This window comes from Ursus americanus, chromosome 1 (assembly GCF_024610735.1).
Source record: "Ursus americanus isolate L20-20 chromosome 1, mUrsAme1.1.p, whole genome shotgun sequence".
NCBI lineage: Eukaryota > Metazoa > Chordata > Mammalia > Carnivora > Ursidae > Ursus > Ursus americanus.
The window spans coordinates 100478071-100491974 of record NC_142127.1 but is presented as its reverse complement, the minus strand read 5'-3'; the positions used below and the strand labels follow the sequence as shown (position 1 = coordinate 100491974).

Here is a 13904-nt window from a genome sequence, read left to right as displayed (position 1 = left end):
TCTGTAGAATCACTACAGGACCACTAAAAATCCCCCATGCTCCACCTATTCATCCTGCCCTCTTTCCCTCTCAACACCTGACTTTTTACTTCATGGGTTTTGTAGTTCTGTCTTTTCCAGATGTCATAGCTGGAATCATACCGTGTGCAACCTTTCCAGACTGGAAAGTTTCTGCTGTCGTTTTGTGACTTGACAGCTCAGTTTTTTTCATTGCTAATATTTCTTTTCATGGCTGAATTAATATTCTATTGTATAGATGTACCAGCTTATCCATTCACCTCCTGAAAACCATCTTGGCTGCTCCCAAGTTTTGAAAAGTAAGAAATAGCTGCTATAAACACTCATGGGCGGGTTTTTGTGTAGACAGAGGTTCTCAGCTTGTTTGAGAAAATGCCAAGGAAGCACACTTCCTGGATTGTATGCTCAGACTGTCTCATCCCTTTTTCATGTCCACTTCCTTGGGTGGGGAGGCTGGAGGGTGACCACACCTGGAAAAAAATGATACCCAAAAATCATAGGTCTTGCTTTTGTCCAAAAACCAAAACGATCCTCCCTGAGGAGCTACTGGTGTTCTCTTAGGAGAGAGGTCAGTACTCAGGTCCCCAAATGCCCCAGAATCTCAATGGGAAGAAGGGAGGAGTCATTGGCCCTCATCAGAGTTTCAAGGGGTCTAAGAAGCAAGAGAAATTAAGCTGCAGATCTTACCTGTGGCTGAGAGAATCCTCAGTGACGGGAAGGGGAAGAGCGGCTGACAAACCACCTCAGTCCGCAGAATGCCCCTGAGGAAAGCTGACCTCCAGTAACCACTCCTAACTCTACTTCTGGAAGTTGGTGTCAAAGAGGAGCCTGGGCTGGATGTGGTCCCTGCAAAAAACACTCTCCTCTCTTCCCCCAAATCAAAAAAGACTAGAAGCACACGGAAGTGATGGCAAAGTCCATTTGCACAGTTTATTTAAAAAGAGACAGCTGTAAAGTAGAAATGCAGATGTTTTCCTGTTGTAAAGACAGCAGTTACAAAAGAGAAGTAATAAATATGATGCTAGGAAGTATTTTTTTAAAAATACAGCAAACCCCTGGCATTTGCGAGCAATCCCAAGAATGCACGACATATAAAAATGTGCACCGGGTGTAAGAACAGCTTCCCCTCAACATCTTGGGAGAAAAAGTTGGCCAGATGAGGACAGTCATGACTTGGGGGATTTTGAAAAGCTCTGGATTTGTCACTTGGGAATGTAGGGGTCTGCTGGAATAGAATTTGCATAGTCAGAATTAACAGGGATTCTTCTACACATTAGTATCACTTCTGATTCTTCTCTTATTCTTACAGGTAAGTAGCATAGTATTTAAGAGTAGGAGGAAAGGCTGCAATCAGAAGACATGAAGGGAGGGGGATTGAAGAGGGTGGGTCCGTGAAGAATGCTGAGAGGATGGGAGACAGGTGATAGGAAGGAACAGAATTTTCTATTTTTCTACTATTTTGTCATCTCAGCCTCATACCACTCCCCCGGTTGAAGAGGGGACAGGCAGTGGTCCAGCCTGGCTTGCCTTCAACCTCACCATCATCAAAAGACAGAAGATGCAAAAGTAACTGGCAGAATCAGGCTCAGAATGAAAACAGGGAGGTTGGATAAGAAACAAAGGGGAGGGGGACCCACAGAGGAGAGGGGCAGAGAAATACCCAAGAAAACCAGGGCAACATTAACATCAGAGCCCTCCAGGGACTCTCTCCTCTGAGGACCATCAAAGAAAGAAGTATCTGCACAAATTAACACTCTTTGATAGGAAGGGCAAAGGGACATGGAAAAAGTACAAATTGCCAAGTAGAGGCACATCTGGCTACAGAGCAAGGAGGGCAGGAAAGAGAAGCAAGTGGGGCAGTTAGCTCATCCCAGGACTGTGGGGAGGGGCTCCCACACAGGGACGAGAGCCTCCCCTGCCACCCCACGAGGCTGAGAAGTTTGCATTGGGTGGTGGGTGTGGAGGCTGGTGGGGGGGGACAGGAGTGGCAGGGGTGAGGATGCCCAGCCAGCTCTCGTGGGGGCATCTGTGAGGCACTGTGTGGATGGAGGTCAAGGTTGCCTGACTATGTGCTGAACGCAGCCTTGAGCTCCCGGAAGGCTGCTTGGCGGAGCCTCCTCTTCTCTTCCTCCCGCTTCCGCTCATCTTGCTCGGCTTTTAGCTCAGCCTCAAACTTACTGGCACAGGACAAAGCTTGGACCTGCAGAGAAACAGCAAAAACAAACCAACAGACTGAGGGAGGAGAGGAGCAACTTGGAGATGGAGCAGCCCACCAAACGTAACTCAGTGGGCTGGGGCCGTGTGCCATGGGAACCCGGTCCCTCTGCACGGCAGGACCCTCTCACCCCCAGAGCAAATACTCTTCAGAAGTTTGCTTAATCCAGGGGCGCCTGGGTGGCACAGCGGTTAAGCGTCTGCCTTCGGCTCAGGGCGTGATCCCGGCGTTATGGGATCGAGCCCCACATCAGGCTCCTCCACTGTGAGCCTGCTTCTTCCTCTCCCACTCCCCCTGCTTGTGTTCCCTCTCTCGCTGGCTGTCTCTCTGTCAAATAAATAAATAAAATCTTAAAAAAAAAAAAGTTTGCTTAATCCAATGGTGAGGATGCCATCACCTTATTTGCCACCGTGCTATACCTAGTCCTACCTGCTAAGGCTGATCTTTCCACTTCACTTCTTCTCCGGGACACGGTTTAATATCCTGCCTCTTACCCACTTCTATGTCAACCTTTAATTTCACAATAATATTGTTTTGTTCCAGGGGGAGAAAACCCAAACCAAAACCAAATGAACTCCCTGCTAGGATTCTGACGGCAACTGCATCAAACTGCCGGTGGCAAACTGATACCTTTACAACATATCAATCATTCTGAATTGACTTCTGAATATTACGTGTTTTGGGGAATGTTGTGAAGGGGATTTGGTGCCAATTCTTCAAACCTAGTTTGTCCATAATAATACTGTTATCAGCTACATCCATCTTAAAACCCTCTATTCTGGAACCGATCCCTTTTCCCCCCATCTCAGTGTCTCATCAATTTGGTAAAATTCCCAAACCCACTGGGTGTGCGCAAAGTTATTTTAGTAAAGATTGCCAAATTGCTCTCCAAAGTAGCTGTTCCGATTTACACCCCCACCATCACGGAATGTTGAGTAGTCATTTCCCCACAGCCTCTCCAACGTTTATCAGGCACCTTTTTCCTGTTTGCCAATCTGATAGGGAAAAAAGGCCCTGGCACCTTCTTTTATTTCCTTTTTGCTGAATTACCCATTTCCCTGGGGCTTCCCATTTCGCCACTCTTTACAAATTTAGACTTAGTCCCTTGTTACATATTTTCAGTTACTTAGTCTTTTGCTTAATGCCCCAGGTATCTGAGGCCATGGGAATATTTAAATTTCGATGTAATCAAAATCTTCAACCACTTCCATTCTGGCTTTTGTCTCTCTCTCCCTCTAAGTAGGCTCCACATGCAAGGTGGGGCTTGAACTCACGACCCCGAGAACAAGAGTCAGTCACATGCTCTATCAACTAGTTGAGCCAGCCAGGCGCCCCATGGCTTTTCTCTCTTATGTCATGTTTAAGGTCTTTTATATCCCAGTGCTCTAAACCCATTTTCCTCTCATATTTTTTCTGGTTTTATTTTCCCATTCAGCTCTTAAAGTCACCTACACTGTATGTTACTGAAGGAATATATATAATAGAAGGATTTTACTTCATTTTCCTAAGTGGAGAGCCAATTTTCTCAACGCCCTTTTATTGAATAGCCCATTATTTTGCCACCGATTTGAAAATTACCTTTTTTTCTTTTTCTTTTTTTTTTTTAAGATTTTTATTTATTTGACAGAGAGAGAGAGACAGCCAGCAAGAGAGGGAACACAAGGAGGGGGAGTGGGAGAGGAAGAAGCAGGCTCCCAGGAGAGCAGGGAGCCCGATGTGGGGCTCGATCCCAGGACCCTGGGATCATGACCTGAGCTGAAGGCAAACGCTTAACGACTGAGCCACCCAGGCGCCCCTGAAAATTATCTTTTTCGTGTACTAAATTCCCACATGAAGAGGGTCTGTTTTTACTGTTTACTATCCTGTTCCACTAACTGATTTTATTCCTGCACCTGCACTACATTATTTAATATTACTGCTTAGAGAATGCCTTGATATTAATGAGGAAAGTATTCTTCCATTATGTTGACTAAGCACATTCTTTTCATTTTTTTTTTTTTTAAGATTTATTTATTTGAGAGAGAGAGAGTGGAAGCGTGCCCATGCGTGAGTGGGGAGGAGGGGCAGAGGGAGAGGGGAAGCAGACTTCTCACCCTCCACCCCCCAGCAGAGAGCCCAACGAAGGCCCATCCCACGACCCTGAGGTCATGACCTCAGCTGAAATCAAGAGTAGGATGTTCCACCAAATGAGCCATCCCAGCACCCCTATTTATTTATTTTTAAGTAGGCTCCATGCCCAGCATGGATGGAGCCCGACATGGGGCTTGAACTCATGACCCTGAGATCAAGACCTGAGCTGAGATTCAGAGTCAAATGCTTACTGGACTCCATCCAGGTGCCCCTCTTTTCATATTTTTAAATGTCTTACTATGAATGAGTATTAAACTTACCAAATGTTTCGAGATGGCTCACTGACAGGATCACATTTTTTCGTATTTGGTATCTATGAGATTTTTTAAAATTATCCCTGCAGTCTTAATATAAACTTCAAATGTTTTAAGATTCCCACAGCTATATTCATTACATTAATATTTTTTTCTGATGTGTTTTTATCTGATGTTGTTATGAGAATCATGATGGCTTTAGAGAATGAATGTGATATAATCTTTTTCAATGTTTGAACTAGTTTGTGATATTGAAAACAATGTGTAACATTGCAGAATTAATCCCTAAATTCCCCAGCACTTAACTGGTTAAGGGGGAGTTAACCTAAATGTCTTTACAATTCATCACATTGTCTACTTATTACCTCAAATTTATAAAAAAGCATTCCCTTTCATTGAGTGTTTAATGATTTTAAATCAATGTGTCCTAACCTCTCGCTGTCATTGTTTTTTTTTTTTTTAATTTTAGGTAGACTCCAAGTCCAACATTGGGCTCAATCCCTAAAATCTAGAGTTCCACATTCTACCGACTGAGCCAGCCAGGCACCTTGACCTCTCACTGTTTTTAACTACCATGTTCCCAGGTCCATCATCTTTTCTCCATCATGAGCTTCCACGTTTGGGTGTCTCCTTGTGTATTCTCTGGTTCACTCATTCACTTCTCTGCCAAGGCGGCTGAGATTTACCATATCCGAAAATGCTCTTTATCCTGTCCGTTCTGGTTTTCAATCCATTACATCCTTGGTAGCACAATGCAGATTCTCACACCTCAATGAAAAATGGTAACATCCCTTCCTGCATTCTCCCTGCACTGCACAAGGGTCCAAGTCTGAACACAGGATACCTCTGAAAATATTAACCACAAAGTCTTATGCTTTTACTTTTTCCGAATCAGAACCCCTAGGGGTAAGGACTAGGAAATTATGTTTTCCAAATTTCCCAGAGGCCCTGCTCTGTTCCAACCAGCTCTCCTCCAGCTCCCTACATCGGAGTCCCTAGAAGACAGATTTAATTGCCTAGAGTAGAGCCCGGTTCATGCTGACTCTCTTCAAACTCTGTCCCCAGACTCAGGCTGAAAGTCTGGACCCCAGATCCCTTTGTCTAGCCCTGACGCCTCTCCTCCTCACCTTATTTTTTTCTTTGTTTGGTTTTCAGGAATTTAAATATTTAAAGTTAAATTATGTAAATCTATGATTAAATTATATTAGAAACAAGAGTAATAAATATTATAAAGTCATTGCTTCTTGATTATCTTGCTACCTTTTACCCTGTTTTGGAGGTTGTCTGCTTCTGTTCTATCTCTCAGGTGGGAATCCCACACAGTAACGCGCCGTGACTCTTCCCAAATTCACGTTCAGCAACATCCTGTTGAAGCTTGAAAGCAGCCCCGGTGGGAGTATTTACACCTTGGAACCCAACAAAATGCTACAACGCAGGGCTGGATTTATTGTTTCGTTGGCAATCTTTTCATAAGAAAGTGATGGGAAATGTTAAAAATGCAGATTAAGCTGAAAGATGTGTAGTGTCTATAGCCTTTATATTATGAATAGCTTCAACGAAATTCAGAGAATATTCTTCCAGTATTTGAAAACTATTATCAAATTCAGCAAAGGGACACGTGGGTGGCTCAGCTGGTGAAGCATCATGATCGTACAGCTCAGGTCATGATCCTGGGGTCCTGGGATTGAGTCCCACATCGAGCTCCTTGCTCAGAGGGGAGTCTGTTTCTCCCTCTGCCTGCTGCTCTCCCTCTGCTTGTGTTCTCTCTCTCTCTCTCTCTGGCAAATAAATAAATAAAATCTTAAAATAAAAAAAGTCTATCTCTCTCCTTGAATCTATGGTCTGTGAGTCCTGTCTTGCCAATCACCCCACTCTGCGTCTTCATGTTTCCTTCTCTGCAGACCACTTCCCTGGGCTCTAAAAACATACCAACATCGGTCTACTCTAGGTTAAAAACAAACAAACAAACAAACAAACAAACAAACAAACACCCAAAAGTTCTTCTCTGATCCCAAGCTACCATTCCAACTTTGTCCAGGCCTCCTCTGCCAGTCGTCTATACAGAAAAGTCGGGCTGTTCCCAGTTCCCACCCACCTCTTACCCTACTGCCATCTGCCCTCCACAGGGAACCTGGTCTCTCAAAAATCTCCACTGACCCACTTGTCAGACCCAAGACCTCTACTCTGGCCTCATCTGACTTCAACTCTTCTGGAAAGTGCTCCTGTCCTCCAAAATGGCATTTTTCTCCAGGGCTTCCTTGTATCTCCGCTCACTTTCTTCCCCACAGTCCGGTCACCACTGTGTCCTACCATAGTCACTCTCCTCTCATTCTCAAGGTGCTACGTGTATCTTGTGAAGACGGCTCCCATGGTCTGTGTAGTCGGGCGTCCATGAGGCATTCATTTCCTCCCTTCTCTTGTCCTCCGAGACATGGCCTGAGCATCTGGGGAGACTGACCCTTCCCTGGGCTCCAGAAGAAAGCCCAGTCAGGGTAATGGTATTCCAGCTCTTGCCAGTGCTCAGTTCAGCAACAGACATGTGTGGAAGAGATGATTCCATGACCCTCCATATCTAGCATCCCCATCCTTCCCAACAGCAGAATTACAGCCGGGCACACAGATCCCTAGGAGGCAGGGCATTTTGTATTCTCCCATGCAGCCAGGTATGACCAAGTTCTGTCCCGCAGGACACGAATGAAACTATTTGCAACTAACACTGTGCCCTTCATTTTTTAAAAATTTATTTAAGCAATCTCTATACCCAACGTGGGGCTCGAACCCATGACCCTCAAATCAAAAGTCACATGCTCTTTTGACTGAGCCAGCCAGGCGCCCCCATTGTGCCCTTCAAATGAAAGGGTATACCATCCCCTTCCTCAAACCATTCCCATGGTGTGGGGGGGCATTCCTGTCTTGATCGTTAAAACCTCTACAGAGCTCCACAAGCCTAGTCCTAATGGCACTTTTTACTATCCACCTCCAAGCAAGCGGTCATAAATGTTGAGAGTGCTCCTTAGTTGGGGACCCTCCCCAGCCCCGCTGTTACTACCCTCGACAGACCCATAATTCTCCAGACATCTGTGGAAGCCTCCCCGACTCCAGCTTCTCTGCAGGCGAGTCCATCCCCAGTGTCCAGCGCTGGTCAGGTGGAGGCCGTCTGAGGGTCCCCGGCACCTGCAGCCACGTTTCCTGAGCAAGGCCGCAGAGCTGATTCAGCTCCACGTTTCCTGGGCCTTACCCTGGAAAACCCGAAGTAGGCTGGGGGCGGGGGGGGGGAGGGTGTTGCTGAGAAGCTGGTCTGCAGATAATTCTGGTGGTTAGCAGGCTGGGGAGGCCTGACCTTTAGGGAAGACCAGAGATCCCTATGCAACTGCATCTGGTGCGGACAGGGACCAGCCTCCAAATGTTCTTTACCCTCTGTGCCTCGGAGCCTTTGTGCTTGCTGTTCCCACGGCAGGAACGCCCTCCCTTCCTTGATTACAAGGTGAATCCCCATTCATCTCTGAACATCTGTCGCAAATGTCAGCTCCTTTATGGCCCTCTCCCAAATCTGAGTGATGATTCCCTCCATTTGTCATTCATGCAAACATTTATTGAGGGCCATTATGTGCCAGGCTCTGTAATTACAAAGATAACACACCCACTCTGCCTTTGAGTCTGTGTTGAGGAGGCAGACATACAACAAGTTCAAAACATTTCGTTGTTATTCTTTTAATCTTTTCTCCTCCTTATAAAAATCATGCACGCACATTATAAAACATTCCAAAAACATAAAAAAGAGGTCCCTCAGTCATAGCTATTACTAATACTTTGGTATGTAATTATCCGGGTTGTATTTAGTATTTAACAAAATTGGGTTTCAAACATAATGTTCTGCTTCCTCCGTTTTGGACATCTGTCCACACGAGTGCAGCCACACCTCATTCTCCCATAGCTGCGGGGTGTGCAAACGGGCGGGTGTGCCACCAGGGGCTCAATTCCCTGATAATGGAAACTTTGGTTGTTTCCAATTTTTCTCTATTAATGTGTATAAAATCCCTGTCTACATGTCTATGTTTATTTGCATGAGTGCCTCTAAGGGATAAAATCCCAGGGGCAGAATCCCAGAAGTAAATGATAGGAAGCATACACAGCTAGCCCCAAACTGCTCTCCAAAAAGCTGGGACAATTTCTGCACTCTCACCAAAAATGTCTGAGAATAGGGGAGGGGCATCAGGAAAGAGAGAGAGAGAGAGAATCGTAAGCAGGCTCCACATCTATCAGGACCTGAGCCGGATCTCAAGAGTAGGATGCTTAACCGACTGAGCCATCCAGGGGCCCCTTGAACGGGTAAATTATAATACCACTTCTATTCATAGTAGAGGCACACAGAAGAGGGTAGACTTTCTCAGGAAAAGCAGCCAAACTCTGCTCATTCCACTCTTTAAGGTAGAAGGAGTAGAGTTTTCTAGGAAGAGGCCTTTGGGTTGGGTGTTCCGGGTGGAGGAAACAGCAGGCACCAGGCCCCACTGGTGAAAAGGCATGGCAGTATTAGAAGAAATGCACACCGAGTAGAGGCCAGAGCAAGGATCAGAGTCGGGTTGTAAGATTTTTCATCGTTCCCAGAGACTTTGTGGAGACTTTAACAAGAGCATGGTATGCTGAACTGCAGAAGTGGCCCAAAAAATATCATGCTAAACTTGGGTCTCAATCTTAGGCCCCTGCTCAAGGCATCATGAACGATCCACATGTGTTGGCTCATTGGGCGATGAATGGAGAGGATCCATCCTTCCAGAATTCACCCATCCCTCCTCTCTATTCCCTCTCTTCCAAGGCTGAGTGTTTGTTTTCCAAGTTTTGTCTACTACCTCCTTGTAAAGGAGTTGTATTTGCAGAGCTGAATGTGCCAGGCATTGCCCCGGCTGTGCTGAATCAATGCTAAGTCATGAAGGAAGGGTCGAACCACTTTCAGGATTGGACACAGGATGCTGGCGTTGAAGGCGCCATGAGTGGTCGGCCTGTCCCGTGAATCTTCAGATGAGGACAGGAGGAACGCAGATGTTAGGGGTCCACCATGATACACAGCCTATGTATTGGCAGAACGATGACTGAACCTATCTCCAAGCAGCGTCACAGGGATTTAAGGAGACAGTCCTACTCAGGGGCCAGCGTGGCCAGGATATTTGCCAGGGACACTATGTCTCTGGGCAAACTTCTGGAATAAGCCAACACCGCCCAAGAGGCTGGCTTCCATCTGAGCTGGGAGGGCATCCCAACAGCTCCTATCACGTATTGAGTGCTCACAGTGAGCCAGGCATTTGCTAAACACTTTCTATATGTGAGCTCATTTAATCCTCACAGCCATCCCATTATCGCCTCCATTGTACAGATGAGAAAACTGAGGCACAGCGAGGTAACAGGGTCAGTGGAGGAGGCAGGATCTGACCCCAGGCAGCCCTCCCCACTGCACTCTACTACTCTGGCTGACTGGGGATTTGGAGGACTCTCTGATTTCTCTTTCTGCAGGTGCGCTCTGTGGAGATGAAAATGACAGCACCCAGCCAGGGACAGGCTCTCCATAAATGTTTGATGACAGGATGAACGTGTGAATGGATAGGAGCACCCAGAAGGGCTCTGGGGCCGTGCACTGGAGATTGCTTCCCAACCCCCAACCACTGTCAGTGGAACAGGCCAGCGGGGCTCCCTCCTCTGGCCCCATCGTTCATTCGTTCATACACGAGCATTTAAGACGTAAAGGTGGAGGCACCTGCTCCAGGAGTTCACCTGGGGCTGGGGGTAGAAAGGTGTTCTCGGGGAAAGTCTGGATCCAGAGCTGATCTGGGAGCATTGTACCAGCAAATCCATTTGAATCCGAAACCAGGATGGAACGCATTTACCATCGGATCGTTTTTCCATTTTGCTTTTCATTTTCAGATCTCACGCAGACACACTCATTCCCCTTCAATCACACATGATACGCACACTTAAGCTTTACTGTTCTGCTTGTCCCGGGCGAGAGAATGAGGTAGTCACTGACCGGGAGCTCGCATTGGGCAGGGTGAAGGGAGGGAGGACGGTCCTGCACAAGGAGGAAGCACCCACCTTGGCTTCAAAGAAGTCCTTGGCACCTTTGACACCCTCCTGGGCCACGTCGATCTCGGAGAGCTTGGCCAGAGCCATCAGCCCGCTGTCCTCCTGCAGCTCCCCTGCCGCGGCCTTGTGGAATATGAGCAGGAACTGCAGGAAAGGGTTGACAAGAGTCCAGGTCAACGTCACGGAGACCTACAGGGAGCCCCTCCAGCCCGACGGAAAGTCGTGATTGCCAAGCCTACAAAAAGGGTGTGAATACGTGCATGGGACCAACTCTATTTTCCCTTATCACACTGTCAAAAACAAACACAGGCCCATTTTTCACAAGAACGTAGGGAAATGGGCACCTTCATCTCCAGCGGAAGGGAATGAAAACCGATTCAAATTTTTTGGAGGGCACTTTGGAAATATTTACCAAAAATAAAATGCTTTCACCCTTCCAACCATTAATCCCACTGCCAGGCATCTGTCCCTCAGAAACATTTGCACAATAGTTTAAGGAGCATTGTCTATAAAAGCAAAACAGTTGGCGATGTCCAAGTTTGCGCCACAAAAGAAAACAATCCAATAGACCTATAGGCACTATTTTCATTTTCTGTTTGTGTCCCACTTTTGCATTAGATTGTTTACTTTTGCTAGTGTTTTCTTTTAAAGGTTTTATTTTTTAAGTAATGTCTATATCCAATGCGGGGTTCGAACTCACGACCCCGAGATCAAGAGTCATATGCTCTACCGACTGAGCCAGCCGGACACCCCTCACAAGTTTCTTTTTTTTTTAATAAATCTTTTTTTTTTTAATATTTTATTTATTTGTCACAGAGAGAACCACCACAAGCAGGGGGAATGGCAGGTAGAGGGAGAAGCAGGCGGAGAGAGAAGCAGGCTCCCTGCCGAGCAGGACTCCATCCCAGGACCCTGGGACCTGAGCCGAAGGCAGACGCTTAACCAACTGAGGCACCCAGGCGTCCCCTTCACAAGTGTTTTCTAAGACATCTTTATAGAACCTGGTATGTTTCAAATACTTCAGCTATCACTTACCTTTTAATCGTGTTTATGATCATTTTTGACTTTCAAACATTTTATATAAATTATCAGACTTTTTCTTCTCTTGCACCAGTGCACCAGTGTTATGCTGAGAAAAACCTCTCTGGCCACCAAGGTTACAGAAACAATCACCTATGTTTTTGTCTATTGCTTTTATGACTCCTTTTTTTGTTAAACGTGTAAATATTTAATCTTTGAAATTTATTCTGATCTAGCCTGTGAGGTTGATCATTAACCCTATTTTCTTCCAAATGGTTAGTCAGCAATCCCCACACCATTTATGGAATAATCCATCCTCTTCCTCCAGATTCCAAATTGTGGCCTGAATACATTAATCTTTTTTTTTTTTCTGAATGCATGAATCTTTAAAGCCAATTTGTACGAAAGCCTCCATGGGCTACATCTCCCACAGCCCCGCCGAAGGATACATTTTTAAATAAATAAGCCAGGTTGAAAAGCCAGGTCTCCCACCTTCCAGCCCTTCCCCTAGGCAATTTTACGGCTTTTACTTCTCTGAAGAATTTTGGCGAATTTGTCCAACCACTGTTGTCCAAGCTTCTATAATTTGTTTTTCCAAGTCGGCCCTAAAAGAGGCCTCTCCAGGTTTTAGGTGCTACGTAAAGCACAAGTATCTACAGGGGAATTCTGAGTTTTCGGGGGTTTTGTTTTTGTTTTCACGATCATCCCCTCTAAAGAATGGCTTCCCCCAGGGAAAAGAACATTACCTAAAGTAGACTGAGGGGCCAAACAACTCCAACGGGCTTTCCAAATTCCAACTCGGCTGTCCTTTCCTGCCAAGACTCTTAGTCCCCAGGGGGAAGTGTGTTTCGGTAAGTGGAAGTCTCAGCCTCTACCACCGCCACCCCGAAATGCCACGCGAAGAAGCCTTTCTTTGTCCTTCTCGCCCTGGGTCTCGTAACTTCACTGTGGACGTTGCCACATGTGAAGCAAGGGATGAAGCAAGATGCTCAAAGAGCGTCGCTTCGTGGAGGCCGCCACGGGCCGCTTGGCTCCACGGAAACACCACGTTCATCCAGCTGCAGCTTCCAACTTCCTCACTAGAGGCCGGCAAAGACTCAGTTTGCTGCAGACCGTCAGAGCCAGACCGCGGACTCCAAGTCCGAGAAAACAAGTGCTTCCGGAGGTGAGGCTTCCCCAGAACAGGGTGGAGGGCAAGGAGGCTTGGGGGGGACGGCTGTAGGGGGCTCTCATGGGAGAGAATGCAGCCGCCAAGATGGCAGCCCTGGAAATGTGAGCCAGCTGCAGACGGAAGGAGTGAAAACCTGTCCCTCAGCACCCTGCCCACCCTTTAAATATTTACAGCTTACAGAACACCCCCCACCCCTCCCTTGCTCCACAAGGCAAATACACAACAGGTAGCCCCTCCCCACTGGGACAGCAGCTCTAGAAAGATGGCGCATGGCCGCAGCCTAGCAAAAATCCAAGTGGCCTTGGTGGTGGTGGTGGTGGTGGTGGTGGTGGTGGTGGAAGAGGGGTGGTTGTCTCCTTCTCCCGGAGACTCATTTTTCTCACATCTACAGTGGAGGTATTTACAGGCGGGCTTGGAGTATTCCTCATGGATCTTTTCCCCCACATGTGCTTACTCTCACTCTGCCAGCTCACAGAGGACCAACAGCAGCTCTGTCATAACTTAGGGGTCCCCACCCCAGCCAGTTAAAGGAAAAAAAAAAAAAATCCTGCTCAACCTGAAAATGTTCAGTCTTCTAGAAAAGCAAGCCAGGCATCCCCATTTGATTTTATTATAATCATCAACTCCTGAATGACAATTTCTCCAACTGCCCAGCCTTGTTTGGCTTCCTATTTATAGTCCACAAAGGCTGGTATGTTGTGGGGAATTGGAAAGTGTCCTAGCTGTGACTATGAGCAAAGAGGGAGGGGGGAGAGAAGCAGAAAACAAAGAAACAGAGAGGGAACTAACAAAGCTAAAACAGTGATTTCAGACCTAAGCTATCAAATGCTTCTGATAAATTTAAAGAATTTTAAAATTTAATGTCTTTTTTAGGTAACGCTACCCTTAACGTGGGGCTCAAACTCACAACCTCAAGATTAAGAGTCACATGCACTACCAACTGAGCCAGCCAGGTACCCCTAAATTAAAAAAAAAAAAAATTCATGACTCTGACTGGTAATGCAAACACTTGCCCTGAATTAGT

At 46.4% G+C, this 13904-nt stretch overlaps 1 protein-coding gene across 1 annotated transcript in view; it reads right to left on the bottom strand.

Moving 5' to 3' along the window:
• Positions 1 to 923: 923 nt before the first annotated feature.
• EFHD1 (EF-hand domain family member D1) overlaps positions 924 to 13904 on the bottom strand; it is a 40242-nt gene continuing 27261 nt past the window's right edge. Inside the window, exons 3-4 of the mRNA XM_045794116.2 lie at positions 10699 to 10833; positions 924 to 2218 (exon numbers count right to left, since the gene is read on the bottom strand). Of these exons, the coding sequence (XP_045650072.2) occupies positions 2084 to 2218; positions 10699 to 10833 (270 nt within the window). The 3' untranslated portion in view covers positions 924 to 2083. The remainder of the gene's footprint in view (positions 2219 to 10698; positions 10834 to 13904) is intronic.